Source organism: Callorhinus ursinus, unplaced genomic scaffold, assembly GCF_003265705.2.
Source record: "Callorhinus ursinus isolate GAN/ISIS: 27379988/994484 unplaced genomic scaffold, GSC_fseal_2.0 scaffold9, whole genome shotgun sequence".
In the NCBI taxonomy this organism is placed as follows: domain Eukaryota; kingdom Metazoa; phylum Chordata; class Mammalia; order Carnivora; family Otariidae; genus Callorhinus; species Callorhinus ursinus.
This window is the reverse complement of record NW_027397071.1, coordinates 44,240,096-44,255,647: the sequence shown is the minus strand read 5'-3', so window position 1 is coordinate 44,255,647 and position 15,552 is coordinate 44,240,096. Positions and strand designations below refer to the sequence as shown.

General features: G+C 36.6%; 1 protein-coding gene across 6 annotated transcripts in view; it reads left to right on the top strand.

Annotated features, from left to right (window-relative positions):
• The window catches only part of LRRC7 (leucine rich repeat containing 7), a 933,028-nt gene that overhangs the window by 844,247 nt on the left and 73,229 nt on the right, over positions 1 to 15,552 (top strand). For 4 of the 6 annotated variants that reach the window (XM_073896538.1, XM_073896541.1, XM_025871826.2 and 1 more), the window contains 4 exons: positions 1,421 to 1,532; positions 1,742 to 1,922; positions 3,674 to 5,354; positions 9,268 to 9,408. In XM_073896538.1, the coding sequence (XP_073752639.1) occupies positions 1,421 to 1,532; positions 1,742 to 1,922; positions 3,674 to 5,354; positions 9,268 to 9,408 (2,115 nt within the window). The remainder of the gene's footprint in view (positions 1 to 1,420; positions 1,533 to 1,741; positions 1,923 to 3,673; positions 5,355 to 9,267; positions 9,409 to 15,552) is intronic. The other 2 variants (XM_073896539.1, XM_073896542.1) reach the window with 1 other exon arrangement.

Genomic DNA, 15,552 nt, shown 5'->3' with positions numbered 1-15,552 from the left:
TAATTTTCCCTGTAAGCATGGACCTCACTGAGTCTTAAAATTCACTTGTAGGAAATGAAAGGTTCAGCTAGAAATATTTTCTTTAAAGAATTAACAAGTATCAGATATATACCCAGGTTTTTCACAGACAAATATTCTCATACAAACCTAACCAAAACCAACCCAAAAAACTGAACTTAAGCCAGGAGCTAAAGAAATGTCTGTTTCTTTGCAATACCCAAAGACTTGAGCCTGTCACTCACTATGTGGGGCATTGAAATATATAATAAAAGTTTCTATTACCAATTAGTTATAAAGTGGGACACATTTCATTTACTATATTTGTGTGCTCAAGTATATTCTTTATTTGATTTAACAAGATATTTCTAAATTTATTGCATTAATGTTTTAAACTAACAAGAACTAATTAATGGGAAAACTGAAAAATGCTGAAAATTATTTTTTGAATTCAAATTAACCTAGGGTTAAGAAAAAAAAAAGAAAGAAAGAAAAAGACATAAAGATAACTGCCATGCATAAATTTATATCACTACCTCCCTGTGGGCATAGACAAAACATTTTTATGTGTATAAAAAAGTGAGAATTTGGTATTTTACCTTCCCCAATGCTCTCTCATTATCTGGTTAACTGGAAATAATAATTTTAATTAAAGAAGTTTAAAATTCACAGGCTTTTTTAACATGTTCATTTGTCTTTATAAAGTTATATTCTTGTACCAGTGTTGCTCATTACACTCAATGAATGGATTTAGAATGAAGATTTAGCAAGCTAGATCAATCACGAGAAAATTAGAAACCTTAGGAAGAAGGCATGATAGAACTAAAGAAATTGAGGATAAGATCACTTGGGAAACAGTAGGAGTTAAGAGGGGGATTGGCAATAAAAGCCAGATTTAAAGGACCCAATTGTGCATGAGCATGGTTGAGGACGAAAAGAAATTTAGTTGGTCAGTGATGGACTTTCCCTCTTAGAACTCTTAAGGGAGCCCCCCTCTTAGATTCTTACATGCACATATATATCATATATATATATATATATCATATTCTCACATACAGCTTATCATAATTCAGTAGTGTGTTATAATAAGATGTATCTCATCTCTCCAACTAGATGGTAAATCTCCAAGGGACATGGGTGACATTTTGTCTTTCTTTGGAAACTCTACAGTTCTTTGCACAGTGCCAGGCATATCAACAGGCATTCAAAAAATGTCTGATGAACAAATGGACTCATTTAAATTAGAAAGAACAAAACATTTTAGTACTCACCTCAGAGAAACATATGATTCACCCCAGTGCTCCACAGTGACTTATATTCTAGAGCCCCATCTTTAAATCTGAGCCAAGTAAAGATATTGCCACCTTGATTAACCAATGTTTAAATGTTTACTTTCCTTGTCCTATATTATTATATCTCTCAGGATTCTTTTGTTCATCCAGCTAATGAAATGAGGATTGGGGAACTTCACCCTTCATTAGCTGAGACCCCTCTGTACCCACCCAAACTTGTTCTGCTAGGGAAGGACAAAAAAGGTAACACTGTGAACCTGATGTGGAAAATATGCCACAAATGCATGTGCATGACGAATCACGAGTCGTAACTTATGATACATAGTCTATAGAAATATTTTACAAATATATATTCTTAACATTGTTATGCTATCTGTTTTTCATACTTGCTTTTCTTTGTTCATTATTGTCAATGTTCATAGCATTATAACATTTTCCCCTTTACATTTCAGAATCAACTGATGAGTCTGAAGTTGACAAAACTCACTGTCTGAATAACAGTGTTTCCTCAGGCACTTACTCAGACTACTCACCTTCCCAGGCTTCCTCAGCATCCTCTAACACCCGGGTTAAAGTGGGGTCCTTGCAGACAACAGCTAAAGATGCAGTACATAATTCTTTATGGGGTAACAGGTGTGTTTAGAATTCCCTTTTTTCTGTTCCCAAGTGCTTACTTTCAGCAACTTTTTTTTAAAAAAATGGGATCTTAATTTTTGAATTGTATTCATCACATGAATGGCGTAGAAGACAGACGGAAGGGGCAGGTAAGCAATCACATTCCCCCCAGGATTTCCGGGAGAGGATGAATCCATTTTATACAGCAAAACCATTGTTTAAGGGAGAGATGGCAGGAGATTATCAGGTTGAGATAATAGGAACAGAAATTTTAAAGATCAGAAACCAAAAATCCTGTTTGCCCAATACTTATTTAAGACACACGTGGGCATTTCACTATCCCCAGTGGGGTTATGGATTAAACCAAGATGCATGGAAAGCACTTGTGTGCCCAGTACAAAGTAAATATTTAATAAAATTGTCATTGCTATTGTCATCATCGTTATCATCATCATCATCATTTTATCACCACCTGGAAAAGTTAGGCTATAAGCAAAAGTATTTAATCTTTCCAAAATGGTTCCTACTCTATTTTACTTCCATTATACAGATAAAAATCAAAAGCCAAAGAGCACAATAAAGTGATTCAGTGAGGTAGTAATTACCCAGTCTGATTCTTTTGTTTTGTGCCTTGTTCTTATGTTTTAAGGTACAAACAACAAATACAAATCATCATATAGGTAGTCAATGATTATTACTCATATTTTACTGATAATATCACTACTGTCAACAATATATTCTTTGGTAATTAATGGATAACTATTTCTACCTATCAGTGCCCATGATAAGAATCTTAACTCTTTCAGTTTACAAGTTCGTTATTTGTGATATAAGCTGAGCTTAATGAGGTACTTTGGAAGGTTCCTTCTAAATGTACTATTTAGCAATTAGCAATTAGCTTTAGCTAATTTTTTAGCTAATTAGCTTTAGCAAAAGCACTTAAAGGTCTTTCTCTCACTGATAATATATACATATATATGTATATATATATTATTCAATGTTATTAGAGTGCAAATGGTTTAGAATAAACCTAAAAAAATGAGCATCTTCTAGAAATACTGTGGTCACTGGCATAAACAAGCCAATGACCAAAAGTCATAATATAATATAATTTACATTCTAGGAAAATGTGTTCCCTATACAATGAATTTAGTGTTTTCAATACCTGGCCTTCAAATAAATGTTATTTGAAGACAATTTGGGTTCATTAGGTTTATCAAGTACTTATAAGAAAGGTACTCTCGACCAATAGTTTGGAAAGGTACTGAATCAAAAATTCCAGGGATAAGGACCAAGAATCAGGTGATTCTAATTATCAGACAGTGGCAGGACCATCACTGAAGACCTGTCTATTTCTTTTATTCATTTAATCATCCAACAAATATGTATTTTCATGCCTACCAAGTGCCAGGCACTATGCTAGGCCTGAAGAAGAAAGAAAAAAAAAAAATCTCTGCCCTCATGAGTTTACATTCTAGCAGAGGACACACAACAATGCACAATAAATAAAACAGGTAAGTAACTGATATAATATGTTAGAAGGTGATGATTACAAGGAGGAAATAAAAGAGCAAGGTAAAGGGGTGGATTTGGCGGGGGGCGGGGGGGGAAACGGGCCTGAAATAACTATGCCATCTTAATCGGAAGTGAGGTGTGGATGAATGATCTGTGAAACAGAGGATTGTGGCAGTCTTGGCTGCTTGTTCTCTTTCTGGCAAAGACCCAGCTCGTCCTTATTTTCATGTCTCATCTTCCCACTGTCTTCACAGGATTTCGCAATCTTTCCCACAGCCTCTCGATTCAAAGCCATTACTCAGCCAGCGGGAGGCTGTTCCCCCAGGGAATGTACCGCAGCGTCCAGACCGGCTGCCAATGAGTGACGCCTTCACGGACAACTGGCCTGATGGTTCACATTATGATAACACAGGGTTTGTTGCAGAGGAGACCGCAGGCGAGAATGCCAACAACAATCCTCTCTTAAGTTCAAAATCTAGAAGCACATCTTCTCACGGACGCAGGCCTTTGCTTAGGCAGGATAGGATTGTTGGTGTTCCCCTGGAACTCGAGCAGTCTACACACAGACACACACCAGAAACAGAAGTGCCTCCTTCCAATCCCTGGCAGAATTGGACCAGAACCCCTAGTCCTTTTGAAGACAGGACCGCTTTCCCTTCCAAATTAGAGACAACCCCCACCACCAGCCCATTGCCTGAAAGGAAAGAACATATAAAAGAATCTGCTGAAATACCTAGTCCTTTTTCTCCAGGAGTACCATGGGAGTATCACGATTCCAATCCCAACAGGAGTCTTAGCAATGTCTTTTCTCAGATCCACTGCCGCCCAGAATCTTCTAAAGGTGTTATTTCCATTAGCAAAAGCACAGAGAGGCTTTCCCCACTCATGAAAGATATCAAGTCCAATAAATTCAAAAAGTCCCAGAGTATCGATGAGATTGACATTGGTACGTACAAGGTGTATAACATACCATTAGAAAACTATGCTTCTGGGAGTGATCACTTAGGAAGCCATGAACGGCCAGATAAAATGTTGGGACCAGAGCATGGTATGTCCAGTATGTCTCGAAGCCAGTCGGTCCCAATGCTGGATGACGAGATGCTCACGTATGGAAGTAGTAAAGGGCCACAGCAACAAAAAGCTTCCATGACCAAAAAAGTCTATCAGTTTGACCAAAGCTTCAATCCCCAAGGAGCAGTGGAAGTTAAAGCCGAAAAGAGGATACCGCCCCCGTTTCAACACAATTCTGAGTACGTGCAACAGCCCGGCAAAAACATCGGCAAGGATTTGGTTAGTCCCAGAGCTTACAGAGGATACCCACCGATGGAGCAAATGTTCTCATTTTCTCAGCCATCCGTTAATGAGGATGCTGTGGTGAATGCCCAGTTCGCAAGCCAAGGTGCCAGGACGGGCTTCTTGAGAAGAGCCGACTCCCTGGCGAGCTCCACAGAGATGGCCATGTTTAGAAGGGTCAGTGAACCTCATGAGCTGCCTCCGGGTGATAGGTACGGCAGACCTCCGTATAGGGGCGGTCTGGATCGCCAAAGCAGCGTTTCAGTGACTGAGTCCCAGTTCCTGAAAAGGAATGGCAGGTACGAAGATGAACACCCTTCATATCAAGAAGTGAAAGCTCAGGCGGGAAGTTTTCCAGTTAAAAACCTTACGCAGAGGAGGCCATTGTCTGCAAGAAGCTACAGTACAGAGAGTTACGGTGCCTCCCAAACCAGGCCAGTTTCAGCTAGGCCTACTATGGCAGCTCTTTTGGAAAAACTGCCATCTGACTATAACTTGGGTAACTATGGTGACAAGCCATCAGATAACAGTGATATAAAGCCGAGGCCCGCCCCTGTGAGGGGAGAGGAGAGCTGTGGGAAAATGCCTGCAGACTGGAGACAGCAGCTGCTTAGACATATAGAAGCTAGAAGGTTAGACAGGGTATGTCTGGCATTTCTCTGTAAGAATACCCCCCCTGCCTTTAGTTGCACTGCACTGCCATCTCTAAGCACATGTAGGGAAGCATGAACTACACGAATGAGCAGACGATCAGCATTTTGTTTCTCTCTCTATTGTGGGGAAATGGCTCGTAACAGTTTCTCGTGGATGTTGTTTAACGCCCTTCCAGAGTCCGTAACCTGTAGGCGAATGATTTACCCAGTCTAGCCCAACTATTGTTAGTAAGAAAGAATTTGACGCCGTTGTGTGGGCTGGTGCTTCAGGTGCTTTCTAGCCGTTAAGGCGGAATGCCTCTCCTAGGACACAGAACTGTTCTCTAGCGACCTAAAGAGTATGATTTTTGTTCAATCTAGAAAAAGTGAGTATCTGGCCCCTCTCTGCACAGACTCACTTATTATAAAGTCAGGCCTAATTTGTCTATAAAATTGTCCCACACAGTTACTGCTAGGGGGCGACTAAAGTTATTACTTCCAATGAGCAATAATCTTTTCCCAGCAAGAAACAGAAAAATAAAATAAGCGGAGATTGAATGCCCTCAATAAAAAATCCTGCCATTTACAATGTTGATTTTTATACAAAAAGACATGTTTAACTTCAAATCATACTACAGGTGACAAAAATAGACGATGTCTTTATGAAGACTACAAAGGTACAAATTAGTGCATATATTGCAACCAAAAAAAAGAAAGTTAATCCCAATTCAGTTACAAACTGAGTCACATTACAGCATGGAATGCATAGTGATTGAGGAGGGTGTAAAAAAAAAATATATATATATATATATATATAATTTTAAAGCCTAGAATTACTTTTTGTTGCCTATTTGTATCTCCTGAAGAGAAATCTGATATTTCATTTTCTACTATGATCAATAATTGACCATTCTCATTGAATGTACTTTGTGGCTTTGGTGTAGAGGGTCTTGTGTACTCTGCATTGACCTTAGAATCTTAAGGTCCTTTTTGTGAAAATAGGGCCTTCTGCTCTCATTTTCTAGGGTTTAAATACTTAGAGTAAATTGGGGATCCGGGAAATAATATACCATTAGAAAGTTTTGCTCAGTAGTTTTATTATTTTATTTGGTGTCCTGCTAAAAGCACAGGTCACAGCATTTATTATATATTTCCTTAATATTGAATTTTGCATTTTCAGGTATACTCTTTCTAAATAATTATATTGTTTGTAGGTCGTGTCTACATGACGCGAAAACAATTATTTTTAGGGACAAGTGAACTAACAAATGTGAGTGTGGGTGTTAGTTTTCAATGTGGAAATTGGTTCTTCCTTGCAAAATATTTCATCAGAATGTCTGTTTCAAATAGGTATGCTCAGTCCCATTGAAGGGAGCCTCATCAAAGCCTCATGACTGGCTGTCAGTGGGAGACACCTGGTCAGTTGTCACCATGCCTTACCTCAACTTAGACCCTCCATGTAGACAGATAACTTGGAGGGCGAAAATATTTGGGGCCAAATAACACAGTACAGTTTGGGAACTCTGGCCTCGTGTAGACACGACCATACGTAACAGGGTAAGATGAACTAGTCAAGAAAGGTTATAAGAAGCTTTTCAGAGCATATGTACAATGACTAGTAATTTGAGGCAACAGAGGAGTGAGTGAAAACAAAGCATGAAAAAGAAGACAAAATGCTTTTGGTACCATCATTTATTTACTGGTTTCTCAGATAAATGGTTCCTCTCCTTTGAATGGAGCTACTCCTCCAGCTGGAGCAGGATTTTTGAGAGAGGAAACTAGGAGCAGGGGAGGGGGATTAGGATCGGCAGAAGTCTGCAAGCCCTGCCTGGCCCAGATCCCGAAAACTAAAAGTAAACTCACGTGTGTTTCCTATTGCTGTGACAACACCTTCCTTTTTAATTAGTTTCCACGCTTCCCCTCTTCGTTTATAATTCCCTCAGTCTGTCTTTCATTTTCCAGAGCAATTTCAATGTATATTCCATAGCTTCCTATTTAATTCCAAGAAATTAGGTTACCTGAGAGTATTGCTTCAAGCCAGTAGAGCCTGAAAGTTTGTCCTCCTGTTTTCTCCAAGTAACATTTCTTCCCCCCATCTCAATTGCGTGACTGAGCTATTCAGGCTGTATCTTACTTAGAACTTTCCAGCTACTCAAAAAGTTGAATTCAGGGTACCGAAGCACAGACCTTTTATGTAAGACTAGTTTTGACATAGCTGTGCTTTTTTTAACGTAACATTCAAAGTCAGACTGCACCGGAGATACCGTGTGTTTCCTTCCCAGGGAAATTTAGTTGAGGATTTGAACCCAGAAATCGAATAGTTATACTAGAAACTACACGATCTTTGTCCATTCTTCATAAGAGAGAACTGCCCAGAGGCCTGGATGTTGGATAAGCTTAACAGCCCAAGATAATGTTGGTTAAAGATCTTGCCTGGTGTTGACCTTGGAGAGGCAGCTCCAAGTACTGCCGTAGATAAAAGATGCTGTTTTCTCCTGTAGTTTAACTTCGAGGCTCATGCGTCCACCTGAGCGTCCCACTGTGACTGAGAGAATTTAAAACATGAACCCATATGTCCAAGACTGCTCCCCTTCTACGGGAGCTAAGAGGGACTAGACTGGAATAATTTTAAACCTTAAGGAATCATTCAAGTGCTAGATTGAAATGTTCAGTGTCCTTTTCATCTTTGGCATGGTGACAATGAAAAATCACTGGATGATATAATCAAGGATCCATAACAAATATGATCGGTAGACAAGCACACCATCAGGAGTTTAATTGTCCTTCAGTTGAGTTCAGTGAAACTGATGCTAAAAATCATTATTTTGCAAACAATGCCCTCAGAATAGAATAACTGCCTGTTGTTATTGTTCAGTAATACTCAGTTTTTAAAAAGTTTACTAAGTTAACTTGTGTAGATTTTTTTTCCAAAATAAGAGAATTTCTTAAAAGGGCCAAATACTGTCAATTACTACTTTCTTATGAGAGGTGGAAAGTGGAGATTGTCCTAATGGAAACTCTTTGATGACGGGACATAAAAATGTTTTAATTTAAATGAAGTTCTATAGAAGAAAATTAACTAGCTCTCAGACCCTTGGAATAACCTGAGATGCACCTGTTGAAGGATAGCCACAATGCAGATATCACCAGAGTGCTCTATAGGTATTTAGGTACATTAGATAAGTAGTCTTAATAGCTCAAGTCATAATTCCTTTAGTTTCATTATGAAACTTCTCCAGTTTAAAATGTAATTTTTAAGAAACAAAAAAAGTCAGAAACTTTGGATTCACATACAATTTCTTTGACTGGTTTAATTAAATTAATCAGTAAATTCAATTAGCCAATAGTCAGGTTGAATGATTTTTTTTTTTTTTTTGACCAGCTCTTTTTCTGAGTTGCTGTAATTATGTCTATAGACGGAGCAATAAAGGACACTGATTTTTGGCTTTAACATTGTAGCGCCTTCGTTTTAGGGCAGAATTAGAAGCTGGTATTTGTCTTGTCTATGTGTTTATCTCACAATGTGAAAGAGACCATGAGATTTGGAGCTGGCAAAATTTGATTAAGATCTCACTGTTTGAATTTTTTTTAACTAATAGACTACCACAGACGAACAACATTTGTCCAAAGTCACTACAATCATGATATATGAGAGAATAGGTTCTATGCCCTTGAGTTAGCAGCAGATGTAAAACAGAATGTAGCCTTGCTTTTTGTCTTTTCTGTAGTTTTGGATGGTACTCATTATGTGCATAACTAACACTGTTTACTGTATGCTTCTGTCTGATCAAGTGCATGTTTAAAAGACAGTTACTGTTTGCCCGCTTAAAGTTAAATGTTATAAATTTTAAACATGTTCATGTAATAATCAGTTTGTTGAGCATGTGTTCACACCCTGTCACATGATTATTTCCTCTACTCAGAATGCTGCTTACAAACACAACACAGTTAACCTTGGCATGCTGCCCTATGGAGGTATTTCAGCAATGCATGCAGGCAGAAGCATGACTTTAAACTTGCAGACTAAGTCTAAATTTGATCTACAAGAACTACCTCTTCAGAAAGTAAGTATGGACTGCCTTACATGTGTCAGCATACCAAAGCCAATTAATGTTGTTTGTTCACTTAATGTGTTTAGGCTGTACATACAACCCTACTTAAAGACTCTTCTGAGTCCAAAAAGCACAAGGGCAAATAATGTAGAGCCCGAACTCTTAGCTGCTAAATGAGTATTTGGAGCTAGAATGATTCTCAGGTTCCTGCTTAACAGCTTTGCTTTTTGGATTGAGCAGGTACATGGCTTTTTGAGTTGCTTTAAGGCTCATTTTCTTATTACTCATTTCTTTTTCTTTTATTCTTTGTTTTCCTCTCTTTTGTGTGTGTAGATATATGAACATGTATTTTTTAAAACATTTTTGGAGATAGTCCTCTCTTCCCTTGCTGATGCATTCTGAGAACAGAGCTAGAAATTATTGTTGGATTTCAGTTGATCCCTTTGGAAAAGACATAGCGACCTAAATTACAATGGAAATGAAGTGGTTGGCACTCCTAAATGCTTCCCGTTGTCTTTATGGAAAATATCACACAGAAATAAAACATGAGAAACAAGTTCGTGGCTTAGCTAGCAAATTGTTACTCATCCTAGACTAATGGAAAAGGAGCATGTTAACAGGGCTTTCAATATAATTGTAGGCTCATTTGAAATCAAATATACTGGAAGAAGAAACATTTCCATTGTCGAAGGAACATTTCTGCTGTTTTATTCAGGCAAAACTGAGAATGAACATTTTACCTGTTTAAATTGATTAATACCTCTGTCTTAGTTACATTTTGATGGAGACTAATGAGTCATTTTCATGCAATATGTCATTATGACTATATTATTAATATAGTCATTAACCTAGTAAGTTTTATGAAAAAAGCAGTGCAAAGTAGGGATAACAGAATGACAGTAGCCTCCAAATACTTCTCTCATAATAAAATTAATGAACATATGGAACTAACTCCCATCCCAGCAAAATGAGGGTCAAAGACCTCCAATCCATGTTTTATTGTTAAATTAGTCTGAATAACAATTCCTAACTCTGGATAGTTTGCTTCATACTGTCAATAGGGGAATAAAATCAAAGAGACATTTATATTCACAGCTTTTTCACCACCCACAGTCATTTTGGGGAAAAAAACCTAACTAAATTAAGAATTTGCACTGAGTAATAGATAAGACAGCACCATTTAAATAGGCCCCTCTCCTAGAGGGCTTGGCAATTGATAGAAATCAAACCCTTAAAGAGGATGGAATTTCAAAATTCAGTGGTCGTATTAGCAAGATCTTGATAGGAAGGGAGCTATTGCTTGCACCCGTTGAAATTATATGGAAAGCCCCTTATTTTGCTTAATGTTTAGCCCCATTAAACTCATCCACCTATAGAACAATATGAATATATTCAGTGTTTGAAAAATGGTAATATACTTGAAATCCTATTTCCCAATGTCTAAATTGTTCCCCCAAAATTAATTTGGTACCTCTATGTTGCTATATTAACTTTCTGATCTTGTTTGGGGTACCCTAGGGAATGGATTCATTAACTGTTAGTACAGTTCTAAGATAATCTATATATCAGAAATATTAGAGAGTTCTAATATTTAGAGACTTTTCAAACTTCCTCAGTTAGATACAGAGATGACCTAAAGGAATTCTCTTTGGAAGCTACATTAAATTGAAAACCAAAAATAATTCAAATATTGAAAGACTCCATCTCAAAATGAATTATCATCAATATGTTATTATCCACACCAGAGAGAGAGAGAGAAGAGAAGGCAAGGGGGAGAAAAGAAATACAGACAAGACAAGCACCCCATTACCCCTAAAAGACTTTATGACCCCAGATTATCAGTTTAAGGCCTTAAACTTTCAGCTTTAGGCATCTGAGGCAACTTTCCTATCCTGCTGCCAGTGCAGGAACCTTATCAGGTACAGGCACTGGGTGCTTGGTGTTTCAAGAATATTCCAGACTCTACTTACTCCCATGGATTCCACTCTAAGTCTTTACCCCTTCATCTTTGTGCCCAGGCACAGCACTTTTGCTGAGCTTCTTCAATTTGAAAATTTCTTTGTTTTTTCTGCCAAGTTTTAGAGTCATCTTCTCTTAAAATTTTCCTTTCTTGGCTCCACTGACCATTGCTAACAGGTCTTATGGTTGAGGTTCAATTTCCCTGAACCTTTGTCACTGGGAGAGGAGAGAGGCAAAAATTATTTTCCTTTGACTTACAAATGCATAAAAACCTATTACAACATTTTTGTCTTGCTGCTTAAGGTAATAAAAATTAGTATCAGCAATTTAAGATTTTGCAGTCTCTGAATGCTTGTTAGCCATGAGAACTGCATTGAAAATATAGAGTAAGATCAATTTATAAAGAAGAATTTTCAGTAGATCAAACTGTTCATTCTCCCATGGAAATACGAGAGCTCTTTTTATTTATAAAATTTCTAAATGACAATACTAGCCATCTCTACGTAGGTGCTGTGGCAAATAGCTCTGGATGTCGTAAGGAATCTAAATTAACACTATATCAAAAACTTATGATGTACTATATGCTGGCTAACTGAAGATAATAAAAAAGTAATAAAAGTAATAAAAAATTAAAAATTAAAAAATATAAATAAATAAACTAACATTTTCACATATATTACCAGTTAAGCACTAGAAATGGAGTTGTAGCTACTCCTCCGGGACCATTCAGGGGCTGACGTCCACACCCTCTCCCCGTACTCTGCTTGGCAAACCTTACCTCTTGCAATTAAGAGAAAGGAGCTCTTATTCATATTTTCTCTGTCACACAGAGACATTTTTGCAGGTTGTGTACCCAGAGGGCACCTTTCTGTGATTCTGACCTCCCCCCACCTCCATTTTGGTAACTGGAAGAAAGGCACTATTTGTGCTAGCTGAGGTCCTGACTCAGGGTGTTATTTTGTTTTTCGGTTTGAGTTTCTGTTTAAGTTACCAAATATATCTAGTTATTTTTTCTCAAATGTTTTAAACAAATTTATAATAAACTAATTAAAGGATATAGCTGTTTGTAAATGAAGATTGAAGTGAATATTTATGTAGATGAAAAGAAAAAACTCTCCCAGATTTTTCTGTGCTTTGAATATTTCTAATGTGTTCATATTAATTACATGCCAGGTCAAGTATTGTACATTTTTCATGGATTGCAAGCTACATCTAGGCTTCTTATACTATGAACCGTAAATTACATAATCTATGGTAGTTTTATGAAACCTACTAAGATATTAACAAAATGTTAAGATATACAAAATTATTTTAATATTTAATTTCCGTTAGTTTTTATTTATTGATGTAAACATCAAATAAACATCTAATTTCCTAAAAAAATTTGACAGTACTTGTAACCAGACATTTAACATATATAAGTCATTATTAAATTATAGAATTATTAGTATTTTCTATTACTCCATTTATTTATTCATTCATTTATTCATTAATCATTTATTTGCTGCCTCTCCAAAAAGCATTTAAGGCAACTTTCTATGCTTTATTAATGGTTCCATGTGCTTCTTCGGATGTGTTCTGTTGTAACTGAGCTTAGTTATTGTCTTGAAATTTTATGTTATTAGAGAGAAATATAATACTGTAAAATGTCAATTCAAATTGCCTTTTTTATTATCCAGATTAATGGTAGAAAAATATTTCGACAGGAGAATAAAGACTAGGATTTATTAAGAATCTACTGTGTGCCTTCGTACCATTAGGTACTTTAAATATGTTTTTTTCACACAACCCTCACAAACCCTCAAAGGAAGTGTTTATCTCCATTGTACAGACCACGAAACTGAGGCTCCTGTGTCACACAAAGGAACCTACCTACATTCTACCCTTTTCTTTCTGCACCTAACATAGTAGTAGGTAGAATTTGATCTGACCCTGCTTGGCACCAAGTTCCCTGCTGTTTTTACCATACAATGAGCCTTCTCAAATATTTACAAAACCTGACATTTTTAGGGAACGTAACTCATGATAGTTGATAAAGCTCTTTCAAACACGATATTATCTCATGTCATCTTCACAATAATCCAGAAAAATAGATCTATGGGATGGAGAAAAGACTACATAGTAGAACATATTAACTAAGGCAAAACTTATCATGCCCACATCATTCCCTATGTGCCACAGATACAGGGCTCTCTCAGTTAGCAGAACCTAATAAATGCTCATAGTTACCTCAGGCTCTTTAAGATTCACTTTCATTTCCTGGGCACTCGGTGTTACCAAGAAATATGCTTCATGGCGTTGAAAGGCCAAAGACTGTGAACGCAAGAAAATCACAAGTTAATCGTTCCTGCAACTGCACCCCCAGAGACAAGTAGGGCTGGGGAAGAAATCACTGGCCTCTCCTAGCTCTCCCTCTGCAGGTGTGTGGCTGCTAGTATAGTGTGATTTCTTCCACGCTGGAGAAATTGACACTTCTTTCCTTGTTCCTTTCTTTTTAACTTCGACCACCATATTATAACATAGCACCTACTGCTTATTGGGCTTTATTGAAACAGACACTAATATAAATTACAATTTCAGGGTAAGGGAAGTTAAAATTATGGAAATATATGTATGAAAGAATCTTTTCATAGAATTTTGCCTGGAAGAAGATGGCCTTGCTATCTGTTTTATTAGTTGATACTCATCCCACTATCTTTTGGATTAGAGAAATTTAGATAGAAATGTGTGCACCTAAATTATTTTTAAATTTCTAATGTCCTTTCTTACTGCATCTATGCAGATGACTCAGGATCAAATAGTACCAACATTTGATATGCATTTATTCACCCTAGTCTCAAGGGTTACTTACTTAATTCCATTTTTTTTTCGGCTGAAAGAAAAACAAGATTTGTGCAGCACCTTGGGGCAACTTAAGCCTATAGCTTCTATTGATTCTGCTGCATTTATTATTGGCTACCTATCACTCAAGAAAGATTCACTTATCTTTCTAATTATGAAAAAAACCTCCAGCCTGTAAATCCACATAAATCCTCAAGGACAATGACTAAAATTACCAAAATAATAATGTTAGTACTCATACAGATGCTTCCTCACCATGACAATGAAACGGTGGTTTAAAAAATCATCTGTATATTACATTACAACCTTCAGATTAAACCCCTTGAAATCATAATGATTTATATTGAAACTTGGCATATATTTATAGTACTTATTTTTTAAAAAATATATGCAGAAAATGAATAATGTAACAATAATTTTCACTAGAAATACTTTGGGGAAGATTATTTTTAAAACATTTTTAAATCTATGGTAATGCCTTTTGTGAACTATATGCCAATTACTAAGCAAAATAGATCCTTGAGTTTTAAGGCATATATCCCAAGACCTTTGCAGAGTGCCAAATGCTAATACCTCTCTCCTATAATTTCTCCAGCTAAATGCTATAAGTCTAATTTGTCAAGCATTCAGTGCACCCATTAGTTAGCTAACCAAAGCAAAACTACTAAATCAGCTAAGCTCATTTATTCATATTTGTGAATCCTGTACATACAAACATATTCACATATGGACACACATAAGCACATGCATGCACACACTCACACATATGTACATGTATAGCACAGATCTTCACGCACATTTACATCTCAGCAAAATTAGAAATTAATTCTTCCAGTAGACACTTGTGGTCATCCACAGTAGTCAAAAACATAAATGTTAAATCTACAAATGTCCATAGTCATTTCTGGGACTGTATCCCTGCAGCAAAACTTCTCCTAGCATTAGTGTATTTCTTAACAAATATAATTTCTGAGTTTTCACTAAATCATAATGACCATTTTCTCTGTTCTTTTTAAAATATTTAAAGACCTACAGAATTTAGAAGTTGAGAAAATGGTGCATTATGGTGATTTTCCATGTCTTTTATATTTAACTAGTTATTTATGCTGAGGAAAAGAAGACTCATTCTTACTTTTTTAAAGTATCTAAATAAAATATCTAGAGTGTGGTACTAGAAATAATTGAATGAATAACTGAACCTCAGTTTGCTTATTATCTCTGCAATAACAAATTTCAACAGTGATAGCTTCATCATTTTTTTATATATTTCAGTTGTTCCTTTTAATCTTTTATAGAATTTTAACAACTAAGCAACTGCATTTATATACAACTCAGTAGCATGTTATCAAAAGCATA